Here is a 22,728-nt window from a genome sequence, read left to right as displayed (position 1 = left end):
TGCCAATAACTTTCCACTTCTTTCTAAGAATGTATTTATTATCGATTAGCTTGTCTGTTGATGAACTGTCTATGAACATGAGTTATCAGTGTTGGCTTATAGTTAAGTCATATGGCAACCTCCCATTAGCAACTATCACTTATGGGCACAGGAGTAGAAAACACGGTTATTCCTATATCTATAAAAACATCTGAATGCTCTTGGGTTCACTTGCCAGAGTTAAGCAGATGGGATATGTAAACATACCTGAGGGCCTTCATCGTCATTTGTATATACCAGAAAGTGGACTTCTTGTAACGGTTTAGTTATCGGCCTTGCACTGCTACTGTATTCGAACACTTCTGAAAGGATTAGTTTAGCAAAAACAGCTTTGGGAAACCGCAAATTTCCTGTTCCAATCATGGGAAATGTGATTGATGAGAAAGATTGCTCATCTGCAATTGTCAAACATTTCTTGATTATATTTGCCATGATCTGAAATGTGCAAAGTACATTTACATAAGTTAGGGCTTAAGTTGGTGGAAAACAAAGAGCTGTGGTCCCAGCAACTCTGACAAGGACCTCTCTGCTATTGTTGACTTAGTCAGGGCCTGTGAAGTCAGAAAGAGGAAACAAAAACAGGGCAGAGTACTTTCCAGAGAGAGTCACACTCATTCAGGAGAGGCCGGTCCACAGTGTGGGAATGGCTGCATAAAAATGGTACCTCAATGCAACTAAAAGTGGTGTTTATGAAGAATCTTTAACAACATGCAGTATTTATGTTAAGTTTTTTGTTTTTTTTTTTAAAAAGAAACATAAAAACTGTATTGGCCGGGCGCGGTGGCGGGCGTAGTGGCTCCCAGCACTTTGGGAGGCTGAGGCAGGCAGATCACGAGGTCAGGAGATCGAGACCATCCTGGCTAACATGGTGAAACCCCGTCTCTACTAAAAATACAAAAACAAAATTAGCCAGGCGTGGTGGCATGTGCCTGTAGTCCCAGCTATTTGGGAGGCTGAGGCAGGAGAATGGCGTGAACCCGGCAGGCCTCTAGAGCTTGCAGTGAGCTGAGATCACGCCACTGTACTCCAACTCCAGCCTGGGTGACAGAGCAAGACTCCGTCTCAAAAACAAAAACAAAAAATGGTATTTAAAAATGTTTAAAGAGATTACTGGGCCAAAAGAAGAAGAAAAAAAGATAATATTGAGCCTAACACGGTGGTTCACACCTATAATCCCAACACTTTGGGAGGCTGAGGTGGGCAGATAGCTTGAGCCCTTGAGTTCAAGACTAGCCTGGGCAACATGGTGAAACCCCATCTTTACAAAAACACAAAAATTAGCCAGGGATGGTGGTGCGTGCCTGCTGTCCCAGCTACTGGGGAGGCTGAGGTGGGAGGATCACCTGAGCCCAGGAGGCAGAGGTTGCAGTGAGTTAAGATTGCACCACTGCACTCCAGCCTGGGCGACAGAGTGAAACCCTGTTTCAATTAAAAAAGAAAAAGAGAAAGAGAGAATCTCAACTAAGAAATAAATATGCTGTCCAGTTACAGTGGCTCACGCCTGTAATCCCAACACTTTGGGAGGATGAAGCAGGCGGATCACCTGAGGTCGGGAGTTCAAGACCAGCCTGACCAACATGGAGAAACCCCATCTCTACTACAAATACAAAATTAGCCAGGTGTAGGGGCGCATGCCTATAATCCTAGCTACTTGGGAGGCTGAGGCAGGAGAATTGCAAGAACCCCGGGAGGCAGAGGCTGCGGTGAACGAAGATCGTGCCATTGCACTCCAGCCTGGGCAACAAGAGCAAAACTCCATCTCAAAAAATAAATAAATAAATATGCATAAAGTCATAAAGTTGACTTGAAGGAAATATAGTAAAATGTTAACTAAAGTTACCTCTTAAGGCCAGGCACAGTAGTAGCTCATGCCTGTAATCCCAGCACTTTGGGAGGTCGAGGCGGGTGGATCACTTGAGGTCAGGAGTTTGAGACCAGCCTGGCTAACATGGTGAAACCCCGTCTCTACTAAAAATACAAAAATTAGCCAGGCCTGGTGGTGGGTGCCTGTAATCCCAGCTACTCAGGAGGCTGAGGCAGGAGAATCACTTGAACCCAGGAGGCAGAGCAGAGGTTGCAATGAGCTGAGATGGCGCCACTGCACTCCAGCCTGGGTGACAGAGCGAAACTCTGTCTCAAAAAGAAGAAGAAGAAAACAGTTATCTCTTGATGGTTGGATTATTATTTTTATTGTCTTTTTGTACTTTTCTATATATTCCACAATGTAATTATATTACTTTTTTATATTCTGAAAAAAAGTTGGGAAATTAAAGTGGGAGTGGAGGTGGGAATGATGTTATCGAAAGGGCACTGACTCTTTTTTATTCTTCACCACAGTGCTGGGCACACCTCTTTGCTATGCTGAAAGATTATTACATTACATCTTAGACACCCCTCCTGTAGAATCCCAGTGACTGTTACTACTTCCAAAGGTCAATTACTCGGAAATAACTGGTAGTTGTGATGGATTCTGCATGGAATGTAATAAAGATTGCAATAGACAGACAGGGTTCAATCAATACAGGGTTTCACAGTCTAGGGCAGACACTTCTTTGTTGTGGGGACTGGTGTGTGCATCACAGGATATTTAGCAGCATCCCTTGCTTCTACTCACTAGATGCCAGTAGCAGTTGTAACAACCCAACTATCCTCTGTAGGGCAAAATTGCCTCCCTTCAGCACAGATCTATACCACACCAGAAGAAGATTCCCAAAGCTACCAAATGAGGTGGAGAACTAAGAGCGTTCCCTACCTGCCAAGAAGTCCCCGCTCCATTATCCCAATCTGGAGCCACCGCATGGAGCACAGCTTTGCAGTCCAGATTGTAGCCACTTGTCATGAATATGTTACCCACTCTTTTCTCTGTTTCCCACTTGCTGTCATCTAACTCTTTCTGGAGCATGGGACCAGCTTTCTGCAAAAATGCCTGAGATAGTGGTCCTCCTCCAAGCTGAAGATTCATGGGAACAGTGTTGACAATGACATCAGCCTTAACGAAAACAGAAACAGTTAGAGATTGAATCAATAATACATAATGACTGAGCACCTGTAAATTTACTGAGTATTATGGGCTAATGTACGGATATGTTTTGCCTGTTATACTAACATGTCATCCCCACCCTCGAGGAGCTTACAGTCTATTGTTAGCACTGAAACACCATGATGAGGTCACTTCCAAAACTTAGACATTAAGGAAATATATTTACCACTGCTGTGAAATCAACACATAATGAGTCAGAGTAGAGCTATGAAAATGAGTCAGAGACCAGAGGCAGAGAGTCAGAGACAAAGACTGAGAGAGAGAAATGGAGAAAGAAGAAAAGTGAAAGTGAAAAACAGAGACAGAGAGAAACAAAAACACAGAAAGATTGAGACAGAGAGACAGGGGAAGGGAGAAAGAATCGCTCTTAGGCTGGCAGGAACTGAGAATATTTATTTTGAATTTAACAATATACCAAAAGAAAGACTAGGTCGATGTGAAGGAGGGCCTTGGCAGGCCTGAAGGCCTTGGCAAAGGAAAATCACTAAGGTGAGGGTAGGCAGTATCCATTCTAGCCTATCCAGGGATATCGAGTTCTCCAATGTCAATGTAAGGCTGTTCCTTTGGTGAAATGAGGGACATAGTCTAATGCCATGAGATGTTACATATTCAGCCCGTAACTCCTATTAGTCAGATTTTGTGCTCACCAGAAACCTTCTGATTCCCTGGTAATTTGGGAGTAGGAGGAGACAAACACTCTCATGATGTGGGTTTTTTTTTTTATTTTAATTTTAATTAATTAATTAATTAATTTTTTTGAGACACAGTTTTGATCTGTTCCCCAGGCTGGAGTGCAGTGGCATGATCTCGGCTCACTGCAGCCTCTGCCTCCCAGGTTCAAGCAATTCTCGTGCCTCAGCCTCCCAAGTAGTGGGGATTATAGGCATGTGCCAGCATGCCTGGCTGACATTTGTATTATTAGTAGAGATGGGGTTTCATCATGTTGGCCAGGCTGGTCTTGAACTCCTGACCTCAAGTGACCTGCTCACCTTGGCCTCCCAAAGCATTGGGATTACTGGAGTGAGCCCAGCCTGATCATGTGGATTCTGGTTGTCCTGGTTCTTTGGGGACTCTTCTTCATGGTAAATTAAAAGATGTCTATGTCTCTGGGACATATAATAGGTTATATTTCTCAACTTAATAATTAGCTTTCTTGGGTCCACTTGTACAATGTTAGTTAGCATATAAGCTATTATATGAAGTTAGCATAAACCAATGTCAAGATCTGAGAAGCCCCCTGCAGAGACAAGAATGAGCAAGCCATCCAAGAAACAAAACAAAACGAAACAAAATGGATCTAGCCCATGTTCTCCTCACTCCCACTTGCAGTTTCACTCTCTGTTTACTGATTCCTACACAGTTTGGGGAAGCAATATATTAACATGTAAAAAAACAGGCCAGGCGTAGTGGTTTATGCCCGTAATCCCAGCATTTTGGGAGGACGAGGCAGGAGGATTGCTTGAACCCAGGAGGTCAAGACCAGCCTGAGCAACACGGTGAGACCTTGTCTCTACAATTAAAAAAAAAAATTAGTTAGTGGCCTGTATTCCCAGCTACTTGGAAAACTGAGGTGGGAGGATTGCTTGAGCCTAGGACATTGAGACTGCAGTGAACCGTGACTGCGCCACTGCACTCCAGCCTAGGTGACAAGGCCAGACTCTATCCGGAAAAAACAAACAATGGAAAAAGTAACCTTGTCATAACGTTGAAATCAATTCAAAATAATCAAAAGACATGGTTAAATATACAAATATTAGTTGGTATAGAATTTCAAAAAAGATAGGAAAATATTTAGATTGGAATAGTGAGTGAAGACTTTTTAAAGGGGATAAGAATTTGAGATAGGCCTTGAAGAATGGCTGTAATTGGGTCAGGTAGAAAGAAGGCAGCAAGGCATTCAAGGTGTGTGGAATATTTAAGAAAGAATAGGATTGTGACCGGGTGTGGTGGCTCACACCTGTCATCCCAGCACTCTGGGAGGCAAGGCAGGCAGATCACATGAGGTCAGGAGTTCAAGACCAGTCTGGCCAACATGGCAAAGCCTGGTCTCCACTAAAAATACAAAAATTAGCTGCGCGTGGTGGTGGGTGCCTATAATCCCAGCTACTTGGGAGACTGAGGCAGGAGAATCACTTGAACCCAGGAGGCGGAGGTTTTAGTGAGCCGAGATCACACCACTGTACTCCAGCCTGGGCGACAGAGCGAGACTCAGTCTCAAAAAAAGAAAAGAAAAGAAAAAGAAAAAAAGAAAGCATAGGATTGTGAAAGATCAGAAAGTAGTTCAAATTTAGCTGAAGCAGAGATTCAATAGTGAGAAGAGGGGCTGGGAAGAGATTTAGGGCCAGACAATGTAGTACTTGGAAAGTCACTTTTTTGGACTTTGCCCTATAGGTAGAAGGAAGACACCAAAGATATATGTGCAGAGAAGTACCTGCTAAAATAATGTTTTTGGAATATATATCAAACAGCGATGTGGAGGACAGATTAAAGAGTGACAAGGAGGTCAGGGTAGTACTGAGGCGTGATTGGGGGTTGGGAGTGGTGTCTACTGAAATGTGTATTGTAGACAATAGCAATGAAAAGGAAAGGCATGTACATGAGATATTTTGAAAGAGGGCTTATTAGGGCTTGGAAACTAACTGGATAGGAGAAAGAATTCAGAGAAGAAAGACAAAGTGGATTCCAAAGTTTATACAGCACCATCCAATGGTAAGAATAGGTAAATCCCAATATGAGTTGACATGAAATTTATAATCAACTCGGTGGACTGTATAGTGAAAAGACCTTGGTTTCTTTGTCTATAAAATGTGGGCAAGTCATATATATCTTAATTAGGTTGTAGTACTAATTGACTAAGGTAAAATATAAAGTGGAACATCATAAGGGGATAATGATAATAGCTATCATTTTTTTGAGTCCTTTCTATGTGCAAGGCAGGGGATAAGTGCTTTATATGAGTTATTTCACTCTAAGCCTCATAACAACCTTCATATCATCATCATCCATATTTATAGATAAGAACTCTGAGACATAAGATGGATATTGACCAAGATCAGTGGCTGTTGAGTGGTGGAGCAGTATTTGAACCCTGCCAGAACGGACTTCAGAGTTCGTCTACTTACTCACCACACTATGCCTATGCCTAGAGTGAAAAATAAATTTACTGTACTTTTATATCATCCAGTTCTTCTGGTCATATTACTCACCAATCACTCTCATAATACTCAGTTGCAGAGCTCACTATTACCAGTAGCCATGGCAATTATCTTTCTCATTGCAAACAAAATAATTACAATTCCAGTTTTATAAGTAAGTCTCTTGAGTTTGAGTAGTGTGAGTCAGATCAATTCTGTGTAAAATGATAAGATGCAACTTCTAAACATGCTGATTTGAGGACAAAGTCCTGAACCCACGTGACAGAGGACTCTAAAAACTCTAGAGAACATGAAGAAAGCAGCTGGTTGCCTCCTCTCTGCCATCCCATTAACTACAGCAAATGCAAAGAATATTTCCAGTGGCTCATAATCCAGAAGAGTCTCCCAGTTTGTCAGCAGAGTTCTCTTTCTGTTAGTCCTGAATGTCTGCCATCTGAAGGTAAACATCAGATGTCCAAATGGTGGGGCTATAGAATTCTAAGAAGCATCTGGACCAGTGATTCTCAGCCCTAGCTGCATAAGATAATCACTTGGAATGCTTTCAAAAACTATTGTCACCTACACCACATCCCTGACCAATTAAAGTCAGGATCTCTAGGGGTGAGGCCTGGGAGTCTGTATTTTTAAAAGGTCCCCCAGATGATTATGATCTGCAGCCAGGATTGAGCATGATGGATGTCAACTATAGGAGGATTATAGGGCCTGAATCTTCTGTTAATTGGTGATTCCAAGGAAGAGGAAGCAGTAGGAGAGGAGGGGTAGGCAGCAGCCAGGCTGAGGATTTAGCACCTCTTCTGGTAACCTTTATCCCTCCTCGTTCTTCCTGTGCTTCTGCAAAGTGCTCAGGCAGGAGCAAAGGTGTGTTTGTGAAGGGTGATTCTATAATGTGGTGTACACATATCTTCCTCAATAATGCTGACTGGTGCAGGAGAGAAAAATAGAACTGGGTTGAGAGTAAGTCAAGATCAGTTACAGAGAAATAAGAGATGGATTTGCAAACTCTTGTTTGTGGTTAAACTTGAACCCCTCCACATGAGTACATGTGGAAGAATATAGGGGATGGTAAGTATATTTCTGCATAAACTTTAAGTGGGTTTAACTTCTCAAATTTATCTTTGATATCTTTAATCTTTGATTAAGACAAAGAACAAGTCACAGAACAAGTTAATTAGATCCCATTGTTCCTTGGTAGATTTATTAAATGGCATCACCTACCGTGATGTATAGAACATCTCCACTTATCAACTTGAGATTCAGACCTTCTTTGGTTTGGATTGAAGCTACAACATTCCTGATTGAAAGGCAATCTTTCTTGCTGAACTCATCTCTTGACTGTGGAGAAAACAGTAAAATATTACCAGCAATGCCAATTTCAAGACTTCCCTTAGGCCAGGTGCGGTGGCTCAGGTCTGTAATCCCAGCACTTTGGAAGACTAGGTGGGAGAATCACTTGAGCCCAGGAGTTCAAGAACAACCTGGGCAACATATTGAGATCCTATCTCTACAAAAACATAAATTAAAAAAATTAGCCAGGCGCAGTGGCATGTGCCTGTAGTCCCCACTACTCAGGAGGCTGAGATAGGAGGATTGCTTGAGCCCAGGAGATCAAGGTGGCGGTGAGCCATTATGGCACCACTGCACTGCAGCCTGGGTAACAAAGTAAGGCCCTGTCTCAAAAAAATGAAAAATAAATAAATAAATAAACTTTCCTTATAGGTGTTCGTATGGAAAATAACTATTACATTTCGCAGAATTCTCTAAACTCATAACTCGGCTCTGGGATTTAAAAGCAGATAGTTTATTATTATAATGTTTGAATATCAATTGTATTTAATATCCCAAATGCCAGTGAGCTTTTTTACTTATCCCCCCAATAATCCTAGCATAGCCAATCCTGTCTGTATTCCCCAGCCTTTACTGTTTAAATGTACCCTGGATATATTTCCAACTGTATTTCTTACCTGGGGACTTTCTTTAGTGCCAGACCTCATTTGGCTTGCTGGTGTAGCAGAGAGGAAGTGCAGGTATATTGAACCCCCCTCCACAATCCCCCACCACCAGCCCTCATCCAGTGGTTGATAGGAGCTGGTATAAATATACAGCAGCAACCTTGCCTCCCAGAGAGATTCACTATGGGTTTCCCTAGTGGGATTAAGCGGGAGCCGATTTGATGATGTCCCCATCAGTTTCCTTTACTTTCTTTCTTTTTTTGTTCTGAGACGGAGTGTTGCTCTGTTACCCAGGCTGGAGTGCAATGGCGCGATCTCCGCTCACTGCAAGCTCCGCCTCCCAGGTTCAAGCGATTCTCCTGCCTCAGCCTCCCAAGTAACTGGGATTACAGGCATGCAACACTACACCCCACTAATTTCTGTATTTTTTTTTTTCTTTTTGAAACAGAGTTTCGCACTGTCACCCAGGCTGGAGTGCAATGGCGCGATTTCGGCTCACTGCAACCTCTGCTCCCAGGTTCAAGCGATTCCCCTGCCTCAGCCTCCCGAGTAGCTGGGATTACAGGCACCTGCCACCACACCTGGCTAATTTTTGTATCTTTGCAAAGATACAAAATATTATCTTTTTAATTGTTGGCCAGGCTGGTCTCGAACTCCTGACCTCGTGATCTGCCCTCCTCAGTCTCCCAAAGTGCTGGGATTACAGGTGTGAGTCACCACATCTGGCCCTAATTTCTGTATTTTTGTATTTTTAGTAGAGACAGAGTTTCACCATGTTGACCAGGCTGGTCTCAAACTCCTGACCTCAAGTGATCCACCCGGCTCCGCCTCCCAAAGTGCTGGGATTACAGGCATGAGCCACTGCAACCAGCCTATTTCCTTTACTTTCTTAGTCAAATAAGTTGCACTTCAATCCTGTCTTAGGGTCCTCTTCAGGAGGCACTCAAACTAAGACATATCCCTGAGTACTCCATAATAATGCATTTGGAGTTTGACTATTAATCGATCATAGAATTTTAGAATTTAAAGGGTCATGATAGACCATCCAGTATAGAAACTTCATTGTCCTGAAAAGGAAACCAGTGTGCAGATGGCTGAAATCATTTGATGAAAATCAAACTACTAGCTAATGGAGGACACAGTACTTGAATCTGGTCTCTTGACACCCAGTTCAGTTCTACTCTTCATGGAATCTGAGCTTATCCACCTCATGATATTTCTCACACAAATGGCAAAAATATAGTACATGTTACCCCTCTTGCACCTGTGACAGACATTACTAATCCATATCAGCATTCTTTTTCAGTCAACCCAGATCTAGTCTCAGAATCTTCAACACAGAGTTCCAGGCAACAATTATCATTTGGTCAGAGGTAATCCATGAAACAAAACCTATTTTCCATGCCTGATCTCACTCAAAAAGGATATCAGTTTTCTTTGTTTAAAATTGTCTTCGATTATTTTTCACTCTCTGCTTTGGCAGTGGGTTTCTGGGCAATACTTTCACTTGCTCAAGAATTTAATGATTTGTTACTCTTCTGCATGCATGCTGGCATGTTTGATGAAAGTTTTATCAGTGATCTCCCACCCTGAGAATTATTTGGGTGACAGTCTTTTAAAGCATTGGTGTGAAGACTAGAAAACCTCCCAAAATAACTAGCTACATTCTCAGTTACATTTTGGTTTTCCTTTTTGTTTTGGTTGGTGCTTTTTCTTATTGTCTTTGTGTTATAACTCTTCACATCCTCCAGACAACCAATTATTATGACCATTTTCTTGAACATATCAAAATCAAAATCCTATCATCCTCTACACTGTTTTTTATGTCTTCCTATACTGCTGGCTTCACATTGAATCTGGTGACTTGATATTTAGACACAATGCAGGAGAATTTTTTAGAAACATGTTCTTTACAGGTCTTGATGACATTGATTTTTTTCAGTCTTCCTTGAGTGAGCTGGGTGGTTGCAGACCTGCGTGTTACCTCCAACCCCTTGCGGCTGCCTTGGGGTCATGCTACCTCACAGTGACAACTTCTCATCTTGTGATTTGTCATTCTGATCAGGTGATGCATTTTAGGCAATAACTTCCATATGTGAGGATCCAGGGCCACCAGGAGTGCTGCTGGCAACTTTCTCAGGGACTTTTCCCCTTGATACAAGGCTGTGCCCAAAGACATAACACTGGGACACAGAAATGGGCCTTTCATTGAAGACCCAGGCTTTTTGCCCAAGTAGGTGTCCAGCACCAAAAATAAAAATAAAGGGTAGGCATCATTCAGACAAAACCAAATGGTAATTTTTAAAGAGTAAAAGGTACCTCTGGCACATAAATCCTGACACTCATGAGACTGAAATAGAATGTCTTCCTAAAATGGCATGACTGTCAATAGGTCAGTGAAAGATGTGACATTTGTAAATGCAATGGAGATAATCCTCACCTAATGGAACAGATCGATTCCATGCATGTTTACTTAGCCATAAAGTTTTATCATTTTGATCTGATTTTCCCATTGACATTTGTCATAATATTGAAAAGGTAATTCTTTTCCTGAAAAAGTCTTGCCCTTAGAGATTCAATAAATACAAGCAACAATGCATAAGCAATTCAAAATAACCTATTTGAAGTAGGGTCATTAGCACTTTTGAAAAGAATGGTTATAATAGTCAAAAATATTAGAAACAGTTGTGTGCTATAATCGAAAGAAGTCATAAAATTAGGTCAGATTCCCTAGCAACAGAGCCTGAGTTTGGGATTCATGTGCAAGTAATTTAATAAGGTTGTGCCCTCAGGAGAAACCTGTAGGAAGTGAGAGATGAAGATAGAGAAGGGGAAGAAGCTAAGCTAGAATATGTTTTTAGGTGTACCCTGGTATCTGCCTGATCTCCCAGGGAGCTCTGGAATATATAACTTCCATAACAGCATTTGTCCCTCCTAGGGGCAAGGGAGCTCAGTTCCTCTACCTCCATACCAGCCAGCTATTGTCTACAGACTATCTGATCAGGAGATGAATGTCAACTCCCAGGCACCTCCGGGAGAGGCACCCTTCAGTCTCCCAAAGGCAATCCCCTGGGGAAGAATCCAAGTGTGAGTCCTTAAGAGTAATACAGTCAATAAGCAGTTGGCTTATGAATGCACCTGATAAGTTAAAAGAGACCAAGCCCAGGACATCTGGAGAGGCACAAAAGAAAAGACAGACCACTAAGGAAAGTCCAAAGAATAACTGCACAAGTTTGAGAGAAAGAGAACGTGGCTCAGCAGTTAAGTCATATAAAAATGTCTGTGGGGAGGTCTGGTTGGGCTACTTGGGGCCGTGCTGCCTTTCCCCCAGGATGGGGTGAGGGTACTGCCCGCCCTCCCCCAGTCATGGTGCTGGTGCCAGCTGGTGCAGGGGAGGGCTCTGCAGGCCTTAGGCACTGAAGCAGGCGGCGAGCAGCAGGGGAAGCGTCTTCTCCACCCACCCCAACTGCCCAGGGTTCCCTGGCTCCTCCTTGGACAGTGGCAAGGGTTGGGGATGACAGGCAAGCCACTGAGCCCCACCCCTCCCACTCAGTGGTGCAGCCAGGGTCATCCCCAACCACAGAGGAGCCTGGGAACAAGGGCAGTGATAGGGCCGGCGGGGCCTGGAGGGTGAGCAGGGGCCTTTCTTCCTGCAGACAGCCCTCAGCACCTTTTTCCAGGAGACCAACATCCCCTACAGCCACCACCACCACCAGATGATGTGCACCCCCGCCAATACCCCCGCCACACCCCCCAACTTCCCTGACACTCTCACCATGTTCTCCCGTCTCAAGGCCTCCGAGAGCTTCCACAGCGGTGGCAGCGGCAGCCCGATGGCCGCAACAGCCACGTCACCCCCGCCACACTTCCCCCATGCTGCCACCAGCAGCTTTGCGGCCTCCAGCTGGCCCACGGCGGCCTCGCCCCCGGGGGGCCCACAGCACCACCAGCCACAGCCACCCCTGTGGACTCCAGCACCCTCTTCTCCGGCTTCAGACTGGCCACCCCTGGCCCCGCAACAGGCCACCTCAGAACCCAGGGCCCACCCAGCCATGGAGGCCAAGAGATAAGGGAGGCCCCTTCGCCCTCCCGGAGGCCAGGACCCCGTGGGGCGGGGGAGAGGACATCTCCGCGGGCCCCCTTCCCCCTTTTTCTGTCTGCACCCCTTGTTCCCCGGAGCCCTGGAGGGGAGAGTGCGGACTCTAGCCAGGCCGGGACGTGTCTGGTGCCAGAACACGCAGCTGCCCACTCGCAAGGTCATGGCCCCAGCGGCCCCGGCACATGGAGTGGTTCAGAGCGGCCTGGGTGCCTGGCGGACAGAATTTCAGAGACCACGCAGCCTTCCTTCGAAGATGTACCTGCCCCGCCCAGCCCAGGGGTGCCGTGGAGGACCACCCTGGCGGAGACATTGCTCATCCCTGGCTTGGAGCTCTTTGGGGGCCGGCAGGCCTCGACCCCCACCCTAGGGAATGCAGAGCCTCTCCGCATGTGTGCGCGTGACCGTGTCTGTGTATTTCTATGTATGTCGCTCTTCAGAAGCAACCTAGTTCCTGGGGCAGCTGGACTTTGCATGTTAGAGTGAGCCCCCAATCCCCTGCCTGCCGCCCCCTCCCCAGGGCCCTGCCTCCCACCCCACCCCCTCGTCAGCCAGCGTCGCTGTTCCTTGCAGAGAAAAGGATTGTGGGAAACTCCAGGACTCTTCCCACCTCCTCCCAGCGCCTGCCTGCTGGGGCTGCCTGCATGCCTCCCCCTGTGCCTGGGGGTACCCGCATCCACTTCCTTTCCCCCTTTTAACAAAAGAGAAGAACGAATTCCAAACCAAAAAAATAAATAAATAAAAACAAAACAAAACAAAAAAAATGTCTAAGCGATCCTGATTGGCAGTAAACTCAGTACAAATTAACAGTAATGTAGCTCTGTTTAAGAAAGAGAAAAAATAGGCCACCAAATGCTGGCAAGGATGTGGAGCAGTGGGAACGCTCATTCATTGCTGGTGGTAATGCAAAATGCTACAGCCACTTTGGAAGACAGGCAGCTTTTTACAAAACTAAACATACTCTTCCCATATGATTCAGCAATTGCATTACTTGGTATTTACCCAAATAAACTGAAAACTTTTGTTCACACAAAACCTGCACATGAATGTTTCTGGAAGCAATATAGCTTTATTCATAATTGCCAAAACCAAGATGTCCTTCTGTAAGTGAGTGGATAAACGAACTATGGTCCTTCCATATGATAGAATATTATTTAGCACTAAAAAGAAAAAGAACTGAGTTATCAGGCCACAAAAAGACATGGAAGAAACTTAAATGCAGATTCCTAGGTCAAAGAAGTCAGTCTGAAAAGGCTACATACTGTATTGTTTAACTATATGACATTCTGGAAAAGGCAAAACTCTAGAGACAGTAAACAGATGAGTGGTTGCCAGAGATTTGGGAGAAGGAAGGAGAGATGAACAGGTGGAGCACATGGAATTTTCAAGGAAGTGAAACTATTCTGTATGATATAGTAATGGTGGACACATGACATTATGCATTTGTCAAAAACAATGGAACAGGCCAGGGCAGTGGCTCATGCCTGTAATCCCAACACTTTGGGAGGCTGAAGCAAGTGGATCACCTGAGGTCAGGAGTTCGAGACCAGCCTGGCCAACATGGTGAAACTCCGTCTCTACTAAAAATACTAAAGTTAACTGGACGTGGTGGCAAGTACCTGTAGTTACGGCTACTCGGGAGGCTTGACCCAGGAGGTGGAGGCTATAGTGAGCTGAGATCACACCACTGCACTCCAGCCTGGGTAACAGAGCGAGGCTCCGTCTCAAAAAAAAAAAAAAAAAAAACACAAAAGACAAACAAAAACCAATGGAACTATACAACACAAAAAGTGAACTCTAAACTATAGATGTTAGTTAACAACAATGCATTGGTTCATCAACTGCAACAAATGTATCACACTAATGCAAGATGTTAATAATAGGGAAAACTAGGGGAGAGGGAGTATTTGAGAATTTTCTGTTTTCTGTTAAATTTTTCTGTGTACCTAAAACTCTAAAAACAAAGTCCATTCATTTAAAAAAAGGTAATAATGAATTTGGGAGCAATACTAATAGAAACACGCTAATGAGAGTGTGCACGAATAATAACTTTATTCTACTTTTCACTGTTAAAAACAGGCAACACTTGTGGTATGTGCCTACTTCAAAGTGCCAAATGTTGCAAAGGGATTATGAAAACTAGATATGTTCAGAATAGAAAAACCGACGCCCTGAAAGGATGCAAAACCATGTCACATGAGGGTACGCAGAAGGGAATAAGGATCTTTGACTTGAGGAGTAGAGTTAATGAGTGGGGTGGAATGCAAGAGCAGTCGTCTTTAGACATTTGAAGGGCTGCCTTATGAAGGAATGATTTCTACAACTCTACACTGGTATGTAGAGCTATAGTAAAACATATTTGGGCTTAACATAAAGCTACATTTTTAAATAATTAGAACTGCCCTAAGATGGAATGGGTCAACATGGGAAACAATAACTTCCCAGGCAAGCAGAAGATAGAGCATCACTTAGTGGTCTGGTTTTACATCTAAGTGAATTCTTTTGCCTTTTTTCTCCCATATTTTTCTTAATTGAACTCCCTAGCCTATTTTAAATACATTTTACTAGTAAAAATAGTTTTATTTTAGTACTCATATCAGAAGTGATAGCAATGAAGGACAGTGAAAATGAAAGAGTGAAATATTTAACATTTAATAATGACATTTTGTGCTTATATCTGCTAAGAATTACAGCTATCCAAAACACAACTCATACCTGTTACTTCTCACCAAATTAGTAACTTGTGTTTCCCATTTGTTCTTAATTTGATAATTGTAACAGCTTTATTTATTGGGTACCTGTTATGTGTCAGATATTTTGTAAATATTGTCTCAATTTAATCTTCACAATGAACCTGTGAGACAGATTTTACCTGTACTTTCTGAATGAGTAAACAGGCCTGGTGCAGTGGCTCACACCTGTAATCCCAGCACTTTGGGACGCCAAGGTGGATGGATCACTTGAGGCCAGGAGTTCAAGACAAGCCTGGCCAACGTGGTGAAACCCCGTCTCTATTAAAAATGCAAAAAAATTAGCCGGGCATGGTGGCAGGCTTCTGTAATCCTAGCTACTTGGGAGGCTGAAGCAGGACAATAGCTTGAACCTAGGGAGGCAGGGGTTGCAGTGAGCTGAGATTACACCACTGCACTCCAGCCTAGGTGACAGAGGGAGACTCTGTCTCAAAAATATGGATGGATGGATAGATAGATAGATAGATAGATAGATAGATAGATAGATAGATAGATTTTATCTTCTAGTCTATATATATATACGCATATATATATGTTCAAGGTGACTAGAAGATAAAATGATTTACAAATTGAATGTTCAAGGTGACTAGAAGATAAAATGATTTACAAAAATGGAGTAGCAGAGCTCACTCCTGGTATAGTGGATAAGGGCACACACATTGGAGTCAGAGAGATTTGATTTTGAATTCTGGCTGTAACATTAAAAAGGCCATTTACTGTAAGGCTTGAAAACAAGGGTTGCCTGGGATTTGAATCCCAGCTCCACCATTACTGAATGTGTGACTTTGGGCAAGTCATTTATGTTCTCTATGCCTTAGTTTCCTCACCCAGAAAGTGAGGATAATGATACTACTTGCCTCACAAGGAGATTAAGAGAGTTAACATTAGTTTAATGGTTAGACCAGTGCTATGCGCATGCTTGACTTTCCTGTCTTTCTTTGCCTTGTCTGGTTTTCGTTTTTATTTTTATTTTTATTTTAAGTTCTGTGGTACATGTGCAGTATGTGCAGGTTTGTTACATAGGTAAATGTTTGCCATGGTGGTCTGCTGCACCTAAATACCCATCACCTTGGTATTAAGCCCAGCATGCATTAGCTATTTTCCTTAATGTTCTCCTTTCCCCCACCTCACCCCCCAACAGGCCCCAGTGTGTGCTGTTCCCCTCCCTGTTTTCATGTGTTCTCACTGTTCAGCTCCAGCTGATAAGTGAGAACATGTGGTGTTCGGTTTTCTGTTCCTGTGTTAGTTTGCTGAGGATAATGGCTTCCAGCTCCATCCATGTCCCTGCAAAGGACACGATCTCGTCCTTTTTATGACTGCATAGTATTCCATGGTATATATGTACCACATTTTCTTTATTCAGTCTATCATCAATGGGCATTTGGGTTGATTCCATGTGTTTGCTGTTGTGAAAAGTGCTGTAATGAACATATGCATGCATGTATCTTTGTAACAGAATGAATTATATTCCTTTGGATATATTGCCAGTAATGGGATTGCTGGGTTGAATGGTATTGCTGGTTCTAGATCTTTGAGGAATCACCACACCATCTTCCACAATGGTTGAACCAATTTACATTCCCACCAACAGTGTAAAAGCATTCTTCTTTCTCTGCAGCCTTGCCACCATCTATTGTTCCTTGACTTTTTATTAATCACCATTCTGATTGGCATGAGATGGTATCTCATTCTTTTAATGAAGGCCCATTGTGGGATGCCTGGAATCTCAAAGTAGTGTTCAACCATAGTTTGCAAATGAGATGTAAAAGCTATCATCTGTCTTACCAATTATTATTATTATTATTATTATTATTATTTTCTGAGACAGAGTCTTGCTCTGTCACCAGGCTGGAGTGCAGTGGCGCGATCTCGGCTCGGCTCACTGCAAAAACTGCCTCCCTGGTTCAAGCAATTCTCCTGCCTCAGCCTCCTGAGTAGCTGGGATTACAGGCATGCACCAGCACGCCCAGCTAATTTTTGTATTTTTAGTAGAGACGCAGTTTCACCATGTTGGCCACGATGGTCTTGATCTCCTCACCTTGTGATCTGCCTGCCTTGGCCTCCCAAAGTGCTGGGATTACAGGCGTGAGCCACTGCGCCTGGCCCCAATATTTTTAAGAAAAGTGACAACTTTAATGCTGGGTATTACTCCCACCCTGAAGTCACCATTGGCTTCTGGCAGGCCACTAACAGACTCCATGAGCAAGGTTAGCATGTTCTTAGTCATGATGTCTTGGACATTGTGAAGTGCAACCAAAAGAGAGACTTGTAAAGGATCTCTTTTGCAAATTCATCTATTTCATCCATTTCCACTTCTTCCATTTTATCCACTCTTCTGGAAAGCATTACTGTTGTACCCGAATGTTCCAACGTACTGATTTTTTTTTTTTTTTTTTTTTTTTTTTGAGATGGAGTCTTGCTCTGTCGCCCAGGCTGGAGTGCAGTGGCTGGATCTCAGCTCACTGCAACCTCCGCCTCCCGGGTTCACGCCATTCTCCTGCCTCAGCCTCCTGAGTAGCTGGGACCACAGGCGCCGGCCACCTCGCCTGGCTAATTTTTTGTATTTTTAGTAGAGACGGGGTTTCACCGTGTTAGCCAGGATGGTCTCGATCTCCTGACCTTGTGATCCGCCCGTCTCGGCCTCCCAAAGTGCTGGGATTACAGGCTTGAGCCACCGTGCCCGGCCTGCAATGTACTGATTTTTTTTTTTTTAATTTTTTTAATTTTTTATTTATTTTTTTTATTATACTTTAAGTTCTAGGGTACATGTGCATAACGTGCAGGTTACATATGTATACATGTGCCATGTTGGTGTGCTGCACCCATCAACTCGTCAGCACCCATCAATTCATCATTTATATCAGGTATAACTCCCCAATGCAATCCCTCCCCCCTCCCCCCTCCCCATGATAGGCCCCAGTGTGTGATGTTCCCCTTCCCGAGTCCAAGTGAGCTCATTGTTCAGTTCCCACCTATGAGTGAGAACATGCGGTGTTTGGTTTTCTCTTCTTGTGATAATTTGCTAAGAATGATGGTTTCCAGCTGCATCCATGTCTCTACAAAGGACGCAAACTCATCCTTTTTTATGGCTGCATAGTATTCCATGGTGTATATGTGCCACATTTTCTTAATCCAGTCTGTCACAGATGGACATTTGGGTTGATTCCAAGTCTTTGCTATTGTGAATAGTGCCGCAATAAACATACGTGTGCATGTGTCTTTGTAGTAGCATAATTTATAATCCTTTGGGTATATACCCAGTAGTGGGATGGCTGGGTCATATGGTACATCTAGTTCTAGATCCTTGAGGAATCGCCATACTGTTTTCCATAATGGTTGAACTAGTTTACAATCCCACCAACAGTGAAAAAGCGTTCCTATTTCTCCACATCCTCTCCAACACCTATTGTTTCCTGATTTTTTAAGGAGACAGAAACACTCAGGATGTTTTTATGTCTGATTTGAGATTTGAAAGGATTTGGCCTTTATATTACTTTCTATTTTTAAATACTTTGGAAGAAATAGATTTGATTCATTGCCTTATTCTTCTAATAACAAAGCAAATGGTAACTCATTGGCTAAAATGTTGCACAAAGTTAAACATTATATTTTGTAAAGTCAGATTTACTCATCAAATCATGGGGAAAAAAAGTAACAAACATGATAGTAAATGATGGTGATCATCCACTGATTTAAATTAATAGAGCTACAACATTTTACCACAAAGAAGTTTCTGTTACTGCATAACAAAAGGACAGTCTATAGATGTAACCAAGACACAGAAGTGCTGCATATTCAAAAAGAAGACTGGGTTTGAGTAGACCTTTATCACAAAGGAAGGGGACAATAGAGACTCTGACTTCCATTTTTCATTGTTTTTTATCTTTGAAAGAGAAGTAAAGGAGCTTTCCCTTAGCATAATAAAGAGTCAAAGTCAATAGTATTCACAGTGAAGAAGAAAAGTCACTCTCCTTAGAAGTAGCAAAAATCAAAATAAAACAAAAGTCAGATATGTGTTCTGTCACTACTTTGCTTCAATATGTTATTTGGAACTCTTCTTGGTCATTAAAATAAGGTGAGGAAAAGAAAGAGGATAAGTATAGAAATGAAAATGATAAACAGTTATGCTTTACAGGCTGGGTGCGGTGGCCCACGCCTATAATCCCAGCACTTTGGGAGGCCGAGGCAGGTGGATCATGAGGTCAGGAGATCGAGACCATCCTGGCTAACACAGTGAAACCCCTTCTCTACTAAAAATACAAAAAAATTAGCCGGGCATGGTGGAAGGCACCTATAGTTACAACTACTCAGGAGGCTGAGGCAGGAGAATGGCATGAACCTGGGAGGCGGGGCTTGCAGTGAGCCGAGATCGTGCCACTGCACTGAGACTCCATCTCAAAAAAATAAAAAAAAAAAGAAGTTATGCTTTAGAAATAATACAACGTATTGTGAAAATAAAAAATAATAACATAATTGAGAAAGTGAAGACAACTCACAGAATGGGAGAAAATATTTTCAAATCATATAGCCAATAAGACTTATACCTAGATTATATAAAGATCTCTCACAAGTCAACAATTTTTAAAAATCCAATGTAAAAAACAACAAAGGATTTGAATAGACATTTCTTAAAGGAAGATATACAAATAGCCAATAAGGACATTAAAAAGATGCACATCATTAGCCATTAAGAAAGTGGAAATCAAAATCACAATGCGATGCCACTTCAGGCCACTAGGATGATTAAAATGAAAAAGACACATTGCTGGTGGGAATATAAAATAAGGCAACCATTTAGGAAAATAGTGTATCAGTTCCTTAAAAAGTTAGTTACCACATGACTCAGCAATTTCACTTCAAGGTATATACCCAACAGGCATGAAAACATACGTCCACACAGTAACCTCTACAAAAATGCTATGGACGGAATGTTTGTGTTCCTCTCTAAATTCTTAAGTTGAAGTCCTAATTCCCAATGTGATTGTTTTTGGAGCTGGGGCTCTTGGGAGACAATTACGTTTAGATGAGGTCATGAGGGTGGACTCCATGATGGGATTCATACAAGAAGATGAAGGGACAAGCCCATGTGAAGAAACAGCAAGTAGGGGCCATTGACAAACCAGGAGGCGGGCCCTTACTAAGAACTCTACCACGCTGGGACCCTGATCGCAAACCTCCAGCCTCCAACTTACGAGAAAAAAAGTTCATTTTTGAAGTCATCCAGTCTGTGATATTTGATACAGCAGCCCAAGCTGACTGAGACAACAAACGTTCACAGCAGCATTACTCACAATCGCCAAAAAGTAGAAACAGGCCAGGCGTGGTGGCTCACACCTGCAATCCCAGCACTTTGGGAGGCCGAGACGGGCGGATCACAAGGTCAGGAGATCGAGACCATCCTGGCTAGCATAGTGAAAACCCGTCTCTACTAAAAATACAAAAAAATTAGTCAGGCGTGGTGGCGGGCACCTGTAGTCCCAGCTATTTGGGAGGTTGAGGCAGGAGAATGGCCTGAACCTCGGAGGTGGAGCTTGCAGTGAGTCAAGATGGTGCCACTGCACTCTAGCCTGGGCAACAGCAGAGTGAGACTCCATCTCAAAAAAAAAAAAAAAAAAAAAGCAGGAACAACCCAAACATCCATCATTCAAATGGATAAATAAAAGGTGATACATTCATACAATGGAGTATTATTTGGTTAAAAGAAGAAAAAGTAATGAAGTTCCTATACATTCAACAACATACCTTGAAAACATGCTAAGTGAAAGAAGCCAGTCACAAAAGGCCACATATTGTATGATTCCATTTATATGAAATGTCCAGAATATATAAATCCATGAAGACAGAAAGTATAGTAGTGGTTACCAGGATTTGGGGGAGAGGGAGGAGGAAATAAGGGGTGACTGCTAATGCATATGGAGTTTCTTTTGTCGTGATGAAAATTTATTTATTTTTATTTTTTAGAGACAGTCTTGCTCTGTCACCCAGGCTTGAGTGCAATGGCGCAATCATGGTTCACTGCAGCCTCAATCTCCCCGGCTCAAGTGATCCTCCCACCTCAGCTTCTAAAGTAGCAGGGATTACAGGTATGAGCCACCACACCTTGCTAAAAATTTCTAAAAGCAGATAGCAGTGGACTCCGTAAACATACTAACAACCACTGAATTGCACACTTTTAAAGAGTGAATTTTATGGCATGTAAATTATACCTTAATAAAGCTGGTACCAAAAAACAAGAATCAATAAGCCAAAAAATCAATAAATCAATTCCTAGAAAATATATAGATATATGAGATCATATTAACAGAATAACTTAATTTTAATGGCAAAAATAAGCCTCAACAGATAGTCTCTGTTCATGTGTAAATATAGTACAAATAATAATAGTCTCCAAGCTAAATTATAGATATAATAAAATAAAACTTTTAATTCAATCTCAAGACACTAACACAATAAACTATAAAATTTGATAAAATGAAAGCAAAATGTATATATTTTTAAAAAGATAATACCAAAGGAAATGATTAGGAACTTGGCTTGCTACACTTTAAAATGCATCTTTCCACAGACTGGGAGAAAATTTTTGCAAAAGACATTTGATGAAGTGTTATCTAAAATACACAAAGAACCCTTAAAAGTCAACAATTTTTTTTAAAAAAACACCAAATTTTAAAATGAGCAAAAGATGTGAACAGACACTTCACCAAGGAAGATATACAGACAGCAAATAAGCATATGAAAAGATGCACAACATCATGTTAGTGAGTTGCAAATTCAAACAACAATGAAGCCGGGTGAAGTGGCTTACATCAGCCTGTAATCCTAGTACTTTAGGAGACTGAGAAGGGAGGATTTCTTGAGTCCAGGACTTCAAGACCTGGACAATATAGTGAGACCTCATCTCTACAAAAAATAAACAAAATAAGCCAGGTGTGGTGGCTTATAGTCCCAGCTACCAGAGAGGCTGAGGTGGAAGGATCACTTGAGCCCAGGAGGTTGTGGCTGCAGTGAGTGATTGCACCACTGCACTCCAGCCTGGGGGATAGAGCGAGACTCCAGCTCAAAAATAAGTAAATAAAAATAAAAACAAAACAACAATGAGCTACCCTATACGCCTGTTAGAATGGTGAAAATCCAGAACACTGACACCACCAAATGCTGGCAAGGATGTGGAACAACAGGAACACTCATCTGTTGTTGATGGGAATGCAAAATGGTACAGCTACTTTGAAGACAGTCTTGCAGTTTCTTACAAATCTAAACATACTCTTCTCATATGATTCAACAGTTGTGCTCATTGGTATTTATCCAACTGACTCGACAACTTTTGCCCATGCAAAAATCTGCATATACATATTTATAGCAGTTTAGTCATAATTGCCAAAGCTTGGAAGCAACCAAGATGTCCTGCAGTAGGTGAATGGATACATAATCTACAGTACATTCAGACAAGGGAATATTATTTAGTGCTAAAAAGAAATGAGTTATCAAGACATCAAACACACACACACACACACACACACACACACACACACACCCACAACCATAGAGGAAACTTAAGGCGTATTACTAAGTGAAAAAAGTCCAACTGAAAAGGCAAAATACAGTATGATTCCAACTATATGACATTCTGGAAAAGGTAGAATTATGGAGGCAGTGAAAAGATCAGCTGTTGCCAAGAAGGAAGATGAATAGCAGAGCA

The 22,728-nt window shown here is 42.5% G+C and overlaps 2 protein-coding genes across 2 annotated transcripts in view; one reads left to right on the top strand and one right to left on the bottom strand.

Annotated features, from left to right (window-relative positions):
* PARP15 (poly(ADP-ribose) polymerase family member 15) overlaps positions 1-22,728 on the bottom strand; it is a 60,423-nt gene that overhangs the window by 28,099 nt on the left and 9,596 nt on the right. Inside the window, 3 exon segments of the mRNA XM_023214705.3 lie at positions 247-474; positions 2,792-3,028; positions 7,450-7,566. Of these exon segments, the coding sequence (XP_023070473.2) occupies positions 247-474; positions 2,792-3,028; positions 7,450-7,566 (582 nt within the window).
* Positions 10,087-12,253, top strand: LOC111542145 (UBA-like domain-containing protein 1). Its single transcript, XM_023211297.3, has 2 exons — positions 10,087-10,248; positions 11,840-12,253. Exons 1-2 carry the CDS (start codon positions 10,087-10,089, stop codon positions 12,251-12,253), a joined length of 576 nt encoding a protein of 191 aa, XP_023067065.1.

This window comes from Piliocolobus tephrosceles, chromosome 2 (assembly GCF_002776525.5).
Source record: "Piliocolobus tephrosceles isolate RC106 chromosome 2, ASM277652v3, whole genome shotgun sequence".
Lineage (NCBI taxonomy): Eukaryota > Metazoa > Chordata > Mammalia > Primates > Cercopithecidae > Piliocolobus > Piliocolobus tephrosceles.
This window is presented reverse-complemented; position numbering and strand designations above follow the sequence as displayed.